The 18,866-nt window shown below is 28.1% G+C and overlaps 1 protein-coding gene across 3 annotated transcripts in view; it reads right to left on the bottom strand.

Moving 5' to 3' along the window:
- Positions 1-3,074: 3,074 nt before the first annotated feature.
- Positions 3,075-18,866, bottom strand: part of LOC129981129 (homeobox protein Hox-A5-like) — an 85,980-nt gene continuing 70,188 nt past the window's right edge. Inside the window, exons 2-4 of one of the 3 annotated variants that reach the window (XM_056091821.1) lie at positions 6,807-7,109; positions 5,197-5,250; positions 4,317-5,066 (exon numbers count right to left, since the gene is read on the bottom strand). In XM_056091821.1, the coding sequence (XP_055947796.1) occupies positions 5,216-5,250; positions 6,807-7,109 (338 nt within the window). In that variant the 3' untranslated portion in view covers positions 4,317-5,066; positions 5,197-5,215. Of the gene's footprint in view, positions 3,777-4,316; positions 5,067-5,196; positions 5,251-6,806; positions 7,110-18,866 lie in introns of those variants that run through there. The other 2 variants (XM_056091822.1, XM_056091823.1) reach the window with 2 other exon arrangements.

The raw sequence follows: 18,866 nt of genomic DNA, 5'->3' as shown, positions 1-18,866 counted from the left end.
AACATAATTTTTCATATTTTGAATATTTAATTTTGTTTTATAAATAACAATATCATTATTACTTTTTGAAAAAGGAAATATAACATAACAATAATTGTTTATTTTAATAACCAAAAAATAATGTTAGAGGATCATTGTATTTGTTAAGTACTTAATAATAATTGTAAATATAATTTGTAATTAGTACTTAGTACTTATTTGTAAATTAAGTACTTAGAAATAATTGTTTGATTCTAGACAGATAAAAATGAATAGTAGTTGAAAATGTAAAATTTAATCCGAAAATAAGCGATAATATGATATATTTTATTGCGCTTATTAAATTATTCAACTTATTAATTTATTGCTGTTTAATAAGCTTCTTTATTGCGCTTATTAATTTATTACAGTTCACGAATAAAATTTACACACTTGCATGATTAAATAATAAATAATTAAAATACTGATTACTAAGCAAAATTTACACCAAATGAGATGAACAATGAAAATTAAAAATCAATCTTCAATTCAAATGTTATAAAAATAGAAACTAATTCTTTTCTTTTCTAAGTAACAATATCTATGCCGAATAAGTTTCTCAATACAACAATAATGATAATAACAACGCTTTTGTAGTTTTTGACAGGGATCAAGAAGCTCGGCAATTTTGATGTTTCATAAGAAACTAAAAACTGAATTTCTTTGTACATTTTCTGGTTCAATTTTCTTGAAAAGAAATATTGAATTATAAAATCACTTGAGCCTTCCAGGATAAAAGCGAAACTAATTTTGTTCTTTTTCACAGTTCGAATCTTCCATCGGTGCAGAAATAAAAACAAAGATAAACAAGCTCGTTGGTAAAATATATTTACAAATTTTCAACCGGTATTAAAATTGCACATTGGAGATTCTAAAATATATCTAATGGTATAAATGAAGCTTTTACAGACTTTTGAATAAAAAAAATCGTATGAAACTGGATTTATTATTATGAAACATAACTGGGCTTCTCAAACTGTTGCAACATGGGATACCTATTTTTGGAATTGAAATCATTATCTCCTTAATAATGATCCAAACACATATGAGAATTTGTGGGTTTCAAAACCAATTTTTTAGGAGGTATTCGTACCTTTGAGCTTTCTGACACTATCAAAAAGAATTTATAATACATTTCTAATAAAAGAATGGCTTAAATGCTACTTTAAACCATTAAAGTATAATGATTTATGTGAAAATTTCTGTAACGGTCCAACACAAATTTCAATTAGCTATAGTACTATGACAAAACAAGTAAGAATTTTGTATAATCATTTTCATTTAAAATGATATGGTATCCGTTTCTATGTTAACAATCATATCATTGACTTCGCGTGTATTCTTGGAAGAAATAGTTTGATCATGATTTAAAGGCATATTGAAATATTTTTTATGATTTGTTTAAAAATTCTTGAAATTTTATGTCAAAAATTATTTTGTAATTTTGCCGATATGTTTAATTTTGTAAATATATAATAATTTTGTTAATATGAATCTAAAATAATCCTGTTTATGTGGCTTAGTTTTGTGGGAACGGGGTGATTGGTTGTAATTAAAAAAAGGAATCTAAAATATGCATATTTGTAACGGAAATAATTTTTCAAAATGTGAATTTTTTTTTTTTTAGAATTTTCAAAATTTTTCATAGTTTAAGAAGCCCTAAATGATAATCAAATAAGAAATTATTCGTTGATATATTTTAGAAATAAAAAAAATTCAATTTACGATTTTTATCAAATTTATGCCATATAAAGCATATAAATTGTTTTGCTTACTAGCAATAAATTGGCTTTGGATTAATATACTATCAGTAAATGACATTGTTTCATGGTTTTGTGTATTTATCTTCACAAAATTATTATCTAGATGCACATTTCATTCATAAATAGTTTAAACTTAAAATAATCCAGAAAAAAAATTCGAATGAATTTTGTTTTTCATTTAGTAATATTTTTAACAGCATAATACAAAAAATAAATTTTGTTCTTCAACATTTGAATAAGTAATAATAAAGAACATCCTGATTATACACAACAACGTAGAATTCTTGTTCAGTTAAATTAATGAGTATTTACAATATTTGACACTCACGACAATCAGTAACAATAAACACTTTAACAATATGCAGTATACCACAATTATCGATATGTTGAGAATTTTTCACCATGTTATAATGCGCATACAAAAGAATGACAAAAAAAAAGGAACTGAATATATTCAAATCATAAACATTTATCTTAAAAATTTAATTATTTCTATTTCATTTTAAGAGGATATAAATATATTTATAAGGTTATATTATAGTCGTTCTAAAAACATTGTCTTTAGATGTTTTTTAATAATGGATTAATAAATTTTGTTGAAATAATTTTAAATGTGTATTAAAATTTTGTCTTATAGTAATTTCTCATTGTATAGGCCTTATTTCATTTTATGCGAAAGGGCTGAAAGAGGCATTATTTTGTTAATTGTTGCATTTCTTTTCGTTGTGATTAAATTTAAAGCCTTTCATAAGCGATAAAATAATAACATTTTAATTTTAATGTCTTGAAGTTAGCTTCTCGACATTTTAAAATAAAAGATGAAATGTCTATAAACAAAAAATACTATTCTGAATATATTCCTATTTTTTTAATTATGTAATTAAAATTAAAATCACTGCTTCCTTTTCTTAAATCAGATGATTCTTATAGTGGTTACCTTACCAAGTGTATATATGAAAAAATAATAATAATAGAAATAAAAATAATAATAGAATTTTTAGTATCATCAAAAATTTTCTAATATATAATTTGTTATTAGAGTGAAGTTATGAATTACACTTATTAAAAGTTTTAACTTAAATATATTGTTTTGTAAGATTGTAAAAGATTTTTTAGTTTTAAATATAGCTCTATTTTTCTCAAAAAAAATTCAATTTATGGTGAGTTTAAATGACAATTTCGTCAAGAAAAACCACTTAATTATGAATAAAATAATACTTTACTATATTTCGATAATGTATCAATACTATTAAAATACTGATAATTTTTTGAAATAATCTTAATCATGCATTTTCAATAATTATAAAGGTAATGAGACCTCAGTCATGAATATTTTATGTTAATAAAGAAAAGTAAATGAAAACAAATGTGTACGTGAATTCACCTGAATGCGCAACAATTACTGCGCATGCATAATAGTTAACTAATGAGGATAAGACGCAGCACAAATACATGTACAAGTATACAACTTTGGCTTATACAACATGCTGTACAAGTATAAATACCTCTCGATGAGTGAAAGTTATAGGTCACCACTGAGAATTCACCAGGACTAATGAAGTGCTACACGAAACAATAGGACACTCTTGTTGATGCAGTGCGACATGAACAAATCCATTGAAAGAAAGCAGAAACCACCGAAGCTGCAGCAGTCCTTCGAAATTGTTCATGACTATCAACAGAGCTTTGTCCTTCTACACAAATAGGAATACATTTATACAACCCCGAGAAATACGGTGTCTTTTTTTTTTTTTTTCTTTACAAATAGTCACAGTTTGAAGTTTCAGCCAGAACAGGAATTGGAAACAGTAGAGGATTTTCATCAGGTTTGAATCAGGACAGGGCATATTAACTACGTCTTGCAAAATATGTTTTATTCACTATGCCCTTAGTCTCATTGGTTCGCAGTTCCAGTTCATCAATGCGAGAAGTATGTGTGTGTATAATCAGTTTACGGTCTTGTGAATCTTCTCTTTATTTATCAGTGGGTGTAGCCTTAGTAAAAATACAAAAGCATCATTTGAGGTTTTCCACATAGACAAATTTATATTTACTTCAAATTATTCAAAACTGTGTGGCAGTACATAACATTTCAGAGCTAATAATAGTATTGCACAAAATACATCTTGTTGGCAACTGTGAGAAGTCGTTGCCAAACTGTACAAGAGCCTTTGAGAGTGGTAAAAGACAACAATTAGGATTTTATTTTTGAAGTTGTTGTGATTTAATCAGCACAACGAATACATGCAATGTTGGGTAATACGATTACTAGAATTCATGGACATTTTTTAGTATTGTTTAAATAATTAATAAAACTATAAAATGATTATTAAATATTGGCTTTCTATATGAATTGCTGACAAATTTGTAGTCAGACCGAAGATTTGACAAGTTTTATTTAATATTATTTTTTAATTTCCTAACATTTTCGAAGACTGATAAAAAAAATGTAATTGCATATTTTTTAAATTAAATATTATTTATTATTATAATTATAACATTGGAATAATGTCTTTATTATTACAATGTTCCAATTACATATTATTCACACATGAGTTATGTGAGTAATTACTCACATATAAATATTGTGAGTAATAATAATATCTTTATTATTACTCACTTAATTCATTGAACAAAATTGTTGACATTAACAATACCATCTAGTCAAATACTTTCCTTAACTCCCTCGTGCCCACAATCTGCTGATAAAATGTTATGTTTTGTAGCATAATATTTGTTATAAATTAATTTTTATAACATAAGCTGACAATTCAATTTATTAATTAGATAGTAATTTTTTATGTATTTTGGTTATTTTCTTGGAATTTGTATTGGGAAATTTACCATGCACATTACGTGCTTTAGTATGTAACTGCACAAACAGCGTTTCTACTTTGTGACTCTCATCTGTCGTTCAGAAAGTCCTGAATACCCATGCCTTAAATTTTCGAATGATTATTATTCTTAGCAATCGGATGCAACTCTCAAAAGCTCTTATAGTTTTCCATAAATAAATACATTAAAAATACAAATTCACACATCATATAAGTCCATGAAGAGTTCTTTAGGAATGCCCTGAGAAAAAACATGTCTCTTTCGTTTTAAGTAAGGGGGGAAAAAGGGCTTCGTGTTATGAAGAAAGAAACTAATAACGTCTGGTGAAGTGATCAGACCTCACCAACCTACTGAAAGACAGGAAACACAAAATGTGGTAGTACGTTCCTCGTGCCTCTACTAAAGCAACAGAAACGCCTACCTCCAATCTTCTCTCGGCCTCTTAACACACTATAAAAAAACAGAAAAGAAAAATGCCTGTAAGTATGCTGAAGAAAGCAAAAGAATTCGATTTTTCTAATTTAAATGATAAAACAAAAAATAAAAAGACCAAAAAAATAATTTGTCCGAAGAAATTTACCAGAAATGTGGCTGACTTTTTAATACATTCGCTGAAATCTTCCAAAATCACCAACTAAAATATAATAAAGGCGATTTTTTAGCTTAATATGCATTGGACTAGCAACGAGAATTTTAAATGTAACTATGTTGGTTTGGTGTTCTTTAAATTAGTAAGATTTCAAGTATAATCATAACATTTGTTTATAACTTTCAGAGTATAGAAAACTATTCGAAAAACCATCATATTTATACCAAAAAGAACTTGTATAAAGTGAGTTTAAGTTTTCTAAATATATAATTATAAATGATTTATTGGTCAGATTCCGACAATAAAGGATTGATTATTCTTACCAAATTGAAATTATTGTTATTTTACTTCCTTTTGATTTTATTCTTACAATAGCTCGGATTAGAAATTAAAGAACAGGATTTATTTATTCCGTATAACTCACAATTAAATTGAAAATAACCTCACTGATATAAAATTTTAAAATAAGTTTTTTTTAAAAAAACTTTTTTTTTTACAGTTTTAATAGAATTTACTTTGTTAGATTAATTTTACTGAGAAGATAATGGCAGTGTCAAATACACGTTTTATACCTTCCAAATTCTATTAAAAATATTCACAATTTATATGCTTTTTAATTTGATAACTGTTGAAAATTTGAAGTATTCAACAAGAAAAATTCATGGCTGGAACTTTTAAAACGATTTTTATCGAAAATTTTCCTGTATTTGTAAAGGTTTTTACCAATTTAATTTTAAATAATGATGGTTCTAGTGATAGAAAGTCTAGTGATTTCTAGTCAAAGAAATAATTATACTTTACAGTGAATAAAATCGCACTTATTAAAAGTGAATGTTAATAAAATCGTAAATAAGTTTCTGGATAATCTGCAAGGCATATATAAAAGCGTTATTCTAAAAGGAATAAATTTTCACTGAATATTCTAATAACTAAATTATTTAGAATTTCATGCATTCAAAATATTTGCGAAAATTGGAAAATATTTTTGCCTTTAACGCATGCATAGAACACCAAACCATTTATAAATGCTTGCACGATGATGTAATTTTAAATTCATAACTGTGATTTTTTTCATTTAATTTCCTAATGTTATACTGCCAAATCTTAAAAATGAATAAAAAAAGTCTTTAAATGAAAAAATTATAATAAATTTAAAACTGCTTTTTAAAATAAATTGTTCAAAAATTATAACAATAAAATAAAGATATAAGAGAGGCAGAAGGAACTGGTTTTTAAATATTATTGTATGTATATTAAAAAAACACCGATTAATTTATTAAGCAAAAAATTGATCAGAACATAAAGGACTTCAAAGGTGGTTATGGCTTTCCGGGCAAAAAAGCCGATCTTCATCTACATGCTTAATTGGGATAAGTCCGCATGCAGATAAAAATGCCCAAGCATTTCAAAGCAGAACTCCTATACGTCTTAGAAACTCCAGAACACCAGACTTTCTACATGCATGAAAGAGATTCCACGTTCCGCGTTTTAAATATCACAGGCTATGATTAGGAGGTTGAGTCTTCAACAACATCAACCCTACCCCGTGTGATCGGAGAAAGGGTAGCTTAGACTTGAATGGGATCAGAGTCTGAACTCACCGTGCAGGTGGTGAGCATGGTGGTGATGCGGGTGGTGATGGTGAGGGTGGTGGTCTGTCATCACCTGTGGAATCTGCGGCGGCATCGTGGAGGCTAACTTGTGCTCTTTCTTCCACTTCATGCGTCTGTTCTGGAACCAGATCTTGATCTGTCGTTCAGAGAGGCAGAGGGCGTGGGCGATCTCAATCCTCCTCCTCCGCGTCAGGTACCGATTGAAATGAAATTCCTTCTCCAGTTCCAGGGTCTGGTATCGGGTGTAGGACGTCCTCTGTCGCTTTGTCTCTCCCATGGCATTCACACCGTCTGAAAAGAAACGAAAATGAGTTCAGTCTGCTTCACAAACTCTAGCACAAGCTATCAGCATAATATATGTTGGAATGAAGTTTACATTTTGGCGAATAATTATGTATGTATATGATATGCGAAAGTATATGATAATCCAGAATACATTTTTCAATTTAGGTCTAACCCTTTTTCAAGTAAAAGAAAGTTCATAATTTTAATCGCGAATATCTCCGTTAATTTTACAGATAATTCCATGAAACTTTTCCTTGTGTTTTTATTAAGGTATAGAGTATATTTTTCTAACTCGACATTTGGCCGATACCCTTTATTTTTTGAATTATTTTTGTAATGTCCTTATTTCGCCTGTAACTGTCTCAATAAATTCGGCATAGTCACGTTACAATAAGCACACGTTCCCTGGCTGCATGAATTTGATATTTTAAATTTAAAAGGCTCAAAGAAACTTAACCGATCATCCCTTACATATCAGAAATTCTTGAAGAACATTTTATAATAACAAGAATAAAAAATCACAAAAGAAGAAATGAACCTCACAAAATAGAAAGTAAAAATACAGTTTAATTCACGAATCAGTATGTTATATTTTCATATATATTTCTTACTGATACTCTAACTCTTATTGCGGCTTCTTGTCATGTCAATGTCCATTTGTAATTTGTAAATACATTACAAACCACAATTTTTTGTTGTTGTCAACGCCCGTAAGTAATTTGTAAGTAATTACAAATTGTAAATAAAAGCATGGAAAGATGGAAAATCAGGATTCAGAAGAACAAAAAGTTAGCATCTCTTTCATCATTATTTATATTTGTTACGTTTCTCCCTACTGACGAAAAAGCAAAATAATTATTATTTAACATATTCATAATTTTGTTGTCTCTAGGTAAAGGCACTTTCTTTTCAATGAATGAATATATTTAAATTATATTTACTCATGAATTCCAGTAGTATAATAGTTTACAATAGTTCAACTGAATTAAAATAGTATAATCTGCTTGTTATTAAAATAAATGAATTTATCTCCCATTGAGATTTAAAAATAATATGCATGGATGTATAATCACCAAAACATTAATTTATTTATTGAAAATTCTTATGTAATTTCAGATTTGTGTCAAAATAAATATTAATTTTAATTACTTCACACTGCTTAAATTTTCTAGATTTTAAAAGGGAATATCAAAGTAATGGTATTAAAATTGATTCTAAAAGTTCAAAATAATATTACATAACATAAAATATGTTCACATCAAAAGAAAAATATGTAAAATATGCAATAGAAAGGTTCTTTACCCATAAAAACCATTTTAAATCCTTTCTTTTGTCATCAAAAAATAAAAACGGCTCTCAGTTAAAAATAAAAGAAGATATCTGAACATTTTTAAACGAATATATTCATTTACCTTATACACATAATTTATGTTTCGGAATAAGTGGTGATATAACACATGGGGTTGGTACCGCCATCTAACGAGGAGAAAGAAAACCAAACTTTTCTTTCTGTTCAGAGATTTTATTTCATATTTTTATCGAAAGATTTTTTCTTATCTAAAATTCATACTTTGCTGACAGTTGATGCTATGATGACTGTTAGCAATAATGACTTTATGATTATAGTTTCAAGAATGACTTTTTGATTGTTGAGATTGAGACAGCAGAAAAACTCAAAAATAAGAATTTGATAGAAAATTGATGTAATTGATTTTACATTTGCAACATTTTGAAATTAATAGACTTGTTCTTTTATATTTACAGATTGGAGATTCCAACTACAATATTTTAGCTACCAAGAGAATACGTAGCCCAAATGATGCTTATAATATTACTCTTTCTGTAATATAGAAAGTTATAAATATACCTATAAAATTCAAACGAGACCACAAATTCTTAAATAATGAGTTGAAACACATGGCTTACATTTCACTTTTTAATTAAATTATATAAAAATATAACTATTTCTGATTTCCAGAGAACTTATTCTTAGATTCTTGTCAATAATAATAAAAAAAATATTTCTTTCCTCAAAATCTCATTAATATTTTTCAGCTGAAGATAATTTTTTAATAATAAGAATCAAATTGTAACTCTTTTGTAAATTATTCAACAAATTCGAAAATTTTACTTAAACGAGCCCATTGAAGGAAATATTTAGTTGCATTGGCTTGTAAAAAATGTACACAAAGGCCATTTTTGGAATATTTTCTGCTTTTGAAAATGAGTTTGCTAATCAGTATTTAATCAGCATAACCCAGTTGAAAGCTCTTGTTTGTAACGAATAGACGGATAATGGTATAGGATATAGAAGTAAATATTAAATACAAATATTTTTAAAATTGTGTTAATTATTAATACATATAATTTCATATTATTATTTTGCTCGTTTAGTAACAATTAAAAGCACTTAATTAAATTATCTTTACTTATAATTGATGAAGAATGTTATTTTTATAATTATTTGCCATTTTCCTATTAAAACACTCTTACCATATTTTAAAAAGCATAGCATTGTTCTTCTGAAGATTATAGCAACTTGAAAGGAATTTTCAAATAAAATAAAATATTGTCAAAATAGAATTTTGAATAATTACTACATTAAAAATGGAGCGATTTTGAAAATTTTGTGCTGCTTTATTTTTTTTTTTTTTTACTCTATTTCAGATGTGATTTAATACATCTCTTTTATCATTATTTCTCTGGAAGTCGATGTATATTTCTTTTCTAAAATTTCAACAATCTTATTTATTAATTTCTGAATACATATTTATTTCTTGATATTTATTAATTTCTGAATACATATTTATTTCTTGATTTTTATTAATTTCAGATTTTTTCAACAGTTTTCAGTTGGACTTCAAGTTAAATTAGAATCTCAAAAGTATCGAATAATATTAGCACATTATATAACATCTACATATTTACAATAAGACTCATAATCAAGAAGTAAAAATGCTTCCAGAAGTTCTTGCAAATGCTTTTATGAAACAATTAAGTGCCTACTAGTTTTAACATTCGATTCAAATAGCGCCAGTTTTTCTTCGAATGTAGTATGGTAAGATACATATTTTTTGCCTTGTTCTCTGTTTTACTAATATCTACTTAAAGCCATGGATTTTTTCAGAAATATCATTTTCGGAAATTCTAATTAATTATTTTTTTTTATTGAACATTGCTCGCTTTGCAAAGTTTGTTTAGTTTGACGCTGGCAAAAACGGAATGGCCACTACCCACCAACATGTCTTGGAAGCGACTTGGTGAACAAATGTCCTTTTAATAGTGATTTTTCCAGCGGAATAATTCTTCTGACAGCAAGAACGTGGAAGCCGCCAAGCGGAACAACCCAACTAGCAATTAAGACAAGTCGCTAATTACCAAAACAACTCATTATGCCGTGACTTTAATGCTTTTTTCATTAGCCTACACCCCTTTCCCCCAAAAATACCCTCCCACTTCCATCTTTTTTTTCTCTCCCTTCCTTTCCTTCTTTTTCTTGCCTTAAGATCTGTTAAAGATATCCCCTAAAAATAGGTCGACTCCCGTTCTACAACCGTACATCTTCACAGAAAAAGGAAGGTTTATCTGGTGGAGGAGGAACGATTTTATTATTTTTTCACCCCCCCCCCTTCCCATCTTCCTTTGGCTGCTGGAAAGCGTCATATAAAAGTTGAGCCGGGGCCATATATCATGTCGGATCAACATTGGTGATGCGATTTTAATAACGGCATTTGCATGCAAGCTGCTTCTACTCATTTTCCTGCCGAACATGCCTCGTCAGTGGAAGAGGAGGTGTAGGTGAAGGCACCTCGGCATGCATAAATAATTCTAGTTTAGCAACAAAATTGGAATTGCATCGGATGTTTTCAAAAATGTATTTAGACGTCGCTCTCTCAGGATTAAGGATAGAGATGCTACTTTTCCATTGGTTCCGCGGGGCGACATTTTGCCATGCCTTCTTCACAGGTGATTGCATTTAATTTGCCTTCGATGCTAACTTCGATTCGTTTTCCGAGAATGGAAAGGGGGAGAGGTCAACGAATGAAAAGACTTCGTTGTGCAATTATTGTGGAATAAATGAATAAATGCACTTAAAATTCGTTTCTGTTTTGAATAGTTGGTGATGTATTTGGATGGAAATCGTCGGATATAATTAGATGTTTCTGAATATTTTCAGTTATTATTACTGACTCATTTCCATTAGATTAAACTCTTTGGATCTAAGTACTTTGAAATTGTTTTTGTTGCTGAGATAGGTATCACCAAAAAATAATGCATTAATAGAAAAAGAAACGTATCGCTCGCTGTTTATGATCCACTTGAATTCAATCTACTTCCATTTTTTAAAAAGAATTGTAATGATTAAGGATTATAGCATATGTGGAACATATTTCACTTATCACTAAATTAAAGTCAGATTGTATTCAACGTGAAGCATGAATGTCCTTGCTTTCAAATCCGAAAATATTTTCCAAACGCCAAATCCAAATCAGTTGGCCTTACAGAAATACATGACTTTGTAATTATTGAGAGTTTTAATTTTTTTTTTTTTTTTACAAATACGAGTTTTATGTCTATAAGTTAGATTCTAACAATATGTCTTATAAAATTACTACATGCAAAAAATTATTAGAAATTTGTAAAGCTCTAATTTTACTTTTCTGACTTTATTTTTTCGTTCGTTTCAAGCGCCAGTTATTTTACATCCTTATTTTTTCAGTTTTGAAATTATTGAAAGAAAAAAAAGTACTTTTAAAGTTAATCAAAATTAAATTTCAATTACGGATTTACAGTTTTTTCTATATGTACCAAAATGTAGTTAAATCTTAATACATTCATAAATATTTTAGTAGACAGTAGATTATTTGTAAAACTTATAAGCACTTTAGATAAAAATATTTTTAAGTGATTAGTAAATTGTCTTTTAAAAGAGGAGAACACATTAACACGTAGAAAGCAACGCAAAATAATTAAATGCATTAATAATTAATGCATTAAAATGTTTTTCTGATCAATTATTAAAATTTACGAAGGAGAAAGGAGTATTTTAGATATTTGTGTTAGGAAATATTTGGAACCTATCAGCCAAAAAATAAATATTGAAAAAGAATAATGCACATTTATTTCAAAAATATAATTATAATCACTCGTTTTTTTTAAAGGAACTTTTGAATTTAGAACTAATTTGTGCAGTGACTGAATATAAGACCTTTTTTTTTCTTCTTAAATACCTCCTTTTGATTACGCTATAGCCATTTAATTCATACACAACAAGAATTACAATTCAACAATTCTCTCAAATACCATTCTTTTATTCATCGATATGAAAAACTTAATGTGAAAAACGTGAATGTCAATTTTTTATGTTCTTTACAGATACGTGCAAGAGATGGAATTCCCGAAAATTTCAAGGACGTGGAATTGAAACCTTGACTTGATTATGAAATCACAGTCACATAGGAGAAAAAACTTTTGTTTTTTACTTTAAGTTCAAGATTTATCTCTGTTATTTAATTTCGTCTTAATATTGTAGAGAAATGTCGTATTCAGAAAGAATATCGTAGATCACTGCGTCATGATATTTTTTAAGGAAAAAACAGTAGAATAGGCATATAAGTTAAATCGGCAGTCTCAATTAGAAGTCTAGGTATGCTAGATAGGTCTTGACTATGAAATAACAGATAAACTGGAGAAAATGTTTTGTTTTGACTTCAAGTTCCAAAAGTTAACTCTGTTATTCAATTTTCTCATACTATTGTAAAGAAATGCCGTGCGTGGGGATAAAGTTGAAGACAAAAGTTAAAAGTTAATTAAAAAGTTAATACTATGCAGTCTTCAATTCGAATACTAGTTTGATTCAATAAGTTATCAAAATATTTTTTAGATATTTTTAATTCTAAAAAAGGTTTTAAAACTATTTTACAAAAGAAAATAGAATAAACAGAAAGTGGAAAATACATTTTAATTCAAAAATGAGTTGCATTTTCATTGCTCATCAGTATCGAAATATTACATTTAAAAAATTGGCCACTTAATGAGTAAAACTGAATGAGATAAAGAAAAACATTAAACTTTACTTAATGAGATAAAGTAAAGTTTAAATGTTATCGCATTCTTTTTTTAAAGAATCTCTTTTTATAAAGCCAACTTCTCCTAAAATCTTATCATATTTACGTGAGCCACTTTTCCACAGAGAATTCGAGGTATTTTCTCCATTTCTCTCCATATTTCAGTTGAAGACAAAAGAATTTTCCAAAACTGTGGAAAAAGACAGATGGCTCCGAAGGCGAGGCTCAAGTTTTACTTGAGGAATTGCTTTGTGGGATCGCAACTATCATTTAGAAGAAGAATATTGTCTCTGTGTGGCTTATTCTTAGGTCTTTTAACTCTCATCTTCTTTTTCTTCGCAGTGTTTGAAGTGCATATATCGCTATAAATTGTTGAATGATGGAAATGCTGAAAAATCGATATGCAAAAAATAGATCAAATATATTCGCACTCAGCAAAATAAGAGGGGAATCCATTACATATTTATTTAAAAATAATAAACTGAAACTATCTGTAAAATGAAAGTTTTTAATTTAAATACAAAAATATGACTGCAATTGTAAGTACAGTTTATAATAGATACTTATGCTAGTTTAATATAATTTTTTTTGATATGTTAAATCTTATTATGCCTAATATTGCATCGGAGTTTTTTTTTTTATGTAGTCATTATGAATTATGAATAATCGTTTTTACTTACTTTACTTATTACTTACTTACTTTACTTACTTAATAGAACTTTAGCGCAACTGCTTTTCATATTTACAAAGGCAGCATAGCTAGTTGTGTGTAATATCTTCTTATGTATTTTCATTTTAATTTAGAATTTGTTTTTATTATGTTAAGGAATTGGAAGATTTTTTTTAAATATTAAATTACATATTTATATTGATGGTTCTTTGTCTTTGCTGGAAGATATTTAACAATATACCTTGCGTAATAAATGAAATAGTAATTGACATAGATACTAAATTGTCTGAATTTATAACTGATAAAATAAGCTCTTAAGGTAATAACAGATACAATAAAATGAATTAATCGAATTTTTTATGGCATTTTTTTATTTTTTTTTAAATTTTATGAAGTAATGGCATAACATTAATAAACTATTTAAAATAAATTTTAAACAAACAATTTTTAATTTTTTTTCAACTTGCATAATTTACTTTTTGTCGAATGACAAATTCGGGGCATTATACAGAATTAATTTGATATTTTATTAGCTAAGTAAATATTAAAATAGTAAAGAAATTTTAAAAATGTATACCATAATTATTAAAAGATTAGTTGAAGGAATTATAAAAAGATATACCAAATATAAAAGTTACAACATTATTTTCACTGCATGTTAAGATGATTAGGAAAAACGGTATCGTTTATGTTAAAATTTATTTCTAAAATTAATTACTTCCTATATTATTAATACGAATAAAAAAAAAGCATAAACTATATGCGGATGGGACTATACATGGGCTTTACATGGGATATAGACCGCGGTGGGCCATACCGATTCCACCGAAGAACCGTCGTGTAAGGGGGTCTGTTGCACGTTAAATCTGTCATGACCAAACGTCCTCCCGCTGGTGTGGTGTGGTGTGGTGTGGAGAGGGGGTGCTAGCTCAAGTGTCGTCCTCGTCACCTGGCAGTGGTTCAAAATTACGAGGTCCGTCCCAAAATAGCCCTAGTGTTACTTCAAACGGGACGTTAATATAACCAAACCAAACAAACGTCCTCCCGCTGGTGTGGTGTGGAGAGGGGGGTGCTAGCTCAGGTGTCGTCCTCGTCACCTGACCATGGTTCAAAATTACGAGGTCCGTTCCAAAATAGCCCTAGTGTTGCTTCGAACGGGACGTTAATGTAACCAAACCAAACAAATTTACATGGGATATGCTTTACATGGGAAATTTTGAAATTCAAGTATTTGTTAAAGAAAGTGAAGGAATCACAAATTGCGTCTGAACAAGTTGCAATTAAACATAGATGTTGAATTTGAATGAGCTCCTTAGCTTCATAATATAATTAAATTGACAAAATGTAAAAAAAAAAGAGTTTTTTTTTTTTTTTTTTTTTTTTTTTTTTAACTCTGTTATGTAAATCTCTTTTCAGATACATCTTGGATTCTAAATATAAATTATTCTCGGTATTTTGATATCTGTAGGTCAAAAAAAGAATGGTTTTACTATATTGAAAATTTTATATTCCCTACTTTATCTTTCAGTAGAATGAACCCTTTTTTCGAAACTCTTTATTACTAAACTTATTCTTCCCACCAAATTTTATAATTAAATAAACAAACAGCCGTCCCATATTACAAAGAATATTTATAGAGAATTATAAATTCTTTATAAATAAAAATCAAAATGCAATCTTTGCAGTTGAAATATCATTAAAGTTTTCCACTTAGAAGAGTAATAAATAATAATAGAAGAGTTATAAATAATAAGTAATAAATTATTTCATTGTTATTTAATATTCTGTGTTTTCCGATAATCATTGGAACATTTGTTGTTTGATTTTGTCATCTCTCTAACCGGTTTCAACTTGCTGATATCGTGATTATGAATGAAATAATTTATGCATTTAAAGATATGAAATATCTTTTAAGATGTCATCTACATCTATTTATTATTATCTGTATTTTTCCTTTATGGTGTACATTACTTAATACAGCTGTCTGAAAATTACTTGACAGGAAATGTTGTCAAGGAAGAGGCTGAATTACAAAGTTTACAGTTTAATACAGCATTATAATATTATTAATGGCTAATATTCAAGTGACTCATATTGCATTAATATTTGAATATGTCAGTAAAATCTAACAAACATGGTGAAAGTAATTTCCTTAAAACTTACTCACATACTCTCGAATAAATATATTTGTGTATTATTCTGTTCTATATTTATGTATTATGTATTCTATATTCGTGTATTAGCCTATTACTGTGCGATGTTTAATGCTTTTCTTTTCTTTTACGATTAATCGCTGGGATGTGTTGAATATACAGATTCCAGAAAATTCAATGTGCATTTTGGGCGCCTTTTTTCCAAGCAGTTGAAACCAAAATTCGGCCTAGAACTTTAAGTCACAAAATCACATACCATATTTATTTAAGTTAGTACATTTTTGAGTTATCGCGTTTACATGATTGTAAAAATTCAGACCGACAGACTCTCAATTCCTTGATGGATTTAGTTCCAAATTCGACACATAGCTACAATTTAGATGTTAAATGTATACTGAATTTTAGCCACCTAGCTCTCATCGGTTTGTCACTATCGTATTAATTTCTATTCAGGTAGCCAGACTTCTAAATGGATTTCGTTCAAAATTTGGTAGAAGTTGACGAATTTCGTGCAAAATCATGTATCAAGACCATTAGACCTTTGAGTTATCATTCTCACAAATAGATCAGGCATAATTTCAAAAGTAGGTTTTTCGGGACTCGGAGAACTTGAAACGTGAAAATTCTTTTTGGACTTTTTTGACTTTTTTGACGACAACAGTACTTTCTCTTTGCATGCTTGTTAAAACGATTACGATTATAATGACGATTACATGCTAGTTACATGATTGCAGCTAAAATGTTCACTATTGTAATGGTAAAGTGTCAGCTAATGCATCCCTGCGGATACTTGTGGAGGAATCAATGTAAGTGGCAACGTCCAAAGAGTTGCGAATTAGAGAAACGGATCGAGGCTTAACTGAGAACCGATTGCAATTGGTGGAACATCCCTTTACCGTCTCCTGTTTTCGTTATTGATGGGCAGCTTGAGGAACGAGGTGTTTTCTCCTCCGCATCATCGCCGGACGCCGGACAATTCACTCGAGAGATGCGATTTCATTAAAAGCTTCTTCTGTTGCAAAGGTCGGGTGGGGTGGTGAAAAAAATAAACAAATAAACTCGAGATGCCGTCGCCTAGGAATAATTAAAACCGCCAAATTCTTCTTATCGTACCTCACTCTTCTTCCTTATTATTTTACTTACTTTTTTTTCTCTCTCTCTTATGCAATCACTGTTTTAGAGCGAAAGAGAGAAGCAAAAACTGGAAAAGGAAGCATGAAAAAACATGATGGATGGCTCCAGTCCTATCCGGTAACTATTCTTCCGGAAAGCTATCCGACAAATGACCTTTTTTGTATTTATTAGATTTTTTCTTCTTTTTTACTGTGGATTTCTAAAAACAATTGCGCACCTGTGAGGAAAATATTCAGCAACAATAATGAGTATGTCTTCAGGAAAGTTATCAACAATATATATATGAGAATTATTTTTATAAACAAACTGTTTGTAAGGAGTCTTAATTAAAATCATTGATCTTCCATAAATTTATAGATTTGATATGTAGTATCCCAATCAAATTCAAGTATAACTTTTTCATTTAGAAACTGTCATAAATACCAAATCACCAACTTTATATATAGTATTATTCATTCAAAATTTAGTGACATACCAGCGTTATAACATACAACTTCAATATCTGATGAATTATTCAAAATGCCATACAAATCCGATTAGCATGAATCCTTTTATTTAAGATATCGAATAAAGTAACATGATTACCCAAGTACTTTTTAATTAAAAAATTATATTAAATAACTAATGATTATATTTATAATTATTATGGAAGAATAACTTAATATGATGTTTTAATATGCAAAAGTGATTTTAATATAAATATTCGGGGTGCGATCGAAATATAAAAAAAAGACATTTAAATTCATTAAATATGGATATTTCAAGTAGAAACAAATTGTTTACATTCTCGGGATGAATTCAGATTATAATTTAATCGAGCGAAAACTCAAGGAAAAAAGAAAAGTTAATTTGTAAAATAACACATTAAAACGATTAACTTTTTGGTAAAACAAACTTAAACAATTAAAACGCTAAAAAATTTCTTCCAATTTCCTCTTTAAATGATAAATAACATAACATCTACATGGGTTTTTTTAATAGAATACTAAAATGTAAATAAAATCAGAAGAAATGTTCTGCCTGTCTTATATGTTTATAGAATAGGTTTATGAAAAAAAAAAAAATTGTGCTACGATAAATATGGTGTAAATACTTCCAGATTAGAAGAACACATCTTTCAGTTTAGGTATAGTGGAAATTTTTTTAAATCAAAATTACAGTAGGAATTTTAAACCTAAAAAATTCTCTATTATTTTTTTTTTAAATGTAACTACTAAAGAACTTTATGAAATTGCATTTCTGATATTTATAAAAATAAGTCCATTTAAAATGTTTCTTATTTTTAAGAAAGAAAAACGAATTTTTTTTTTTATTTCAGGAATGAAATTTAATATAAACCTATAAAAAAATATTTCAAATTGGCTCATCGCATGAATATATTAGATAAAAATTTTAAACTCTAATGTCATATGTTTTATAAATTTTAATAAAACAATGTAATAATTCACTATTTTTACTATTTTGAGTAATGTGTGAAAAATGACTTATCTATTTCAGTTGTATAGTTAATACATTAATTTAATATCAAAACAAATTTTTATCCATCACAATTAGAAAAGGATTTATTATTTAAAATACTAGATTAGAAAATAAATTAAAAATCTATATAGCATTAAACGAGTCAGAATCCCAAAATGTAAGAATTAATGATTTACAAACAGCTTAAATTCTTCCACCTTCTTCGAACTTAATTTCTTTTCAACTGGATTAACGAAGCTGAGGTGAAGCCAGTGTGTTT

Source organism: Argiope bruennichi, chromosome 8 (genome assembly GCF_947563725.1).
Source record: "Argiope bruennichi chromosome 8, qqArgBrue1.1, whole genome shotgun sequence".
Lineage (NCBI taxonomy): Eukaryota > Metazoa > Arthropoda > Arachnida > Araneae > Araneidae > Argiope > Argiope bruennichi.
This window is presented reverse-complemented; position numbering and strand designations above follow the sequence as displayed.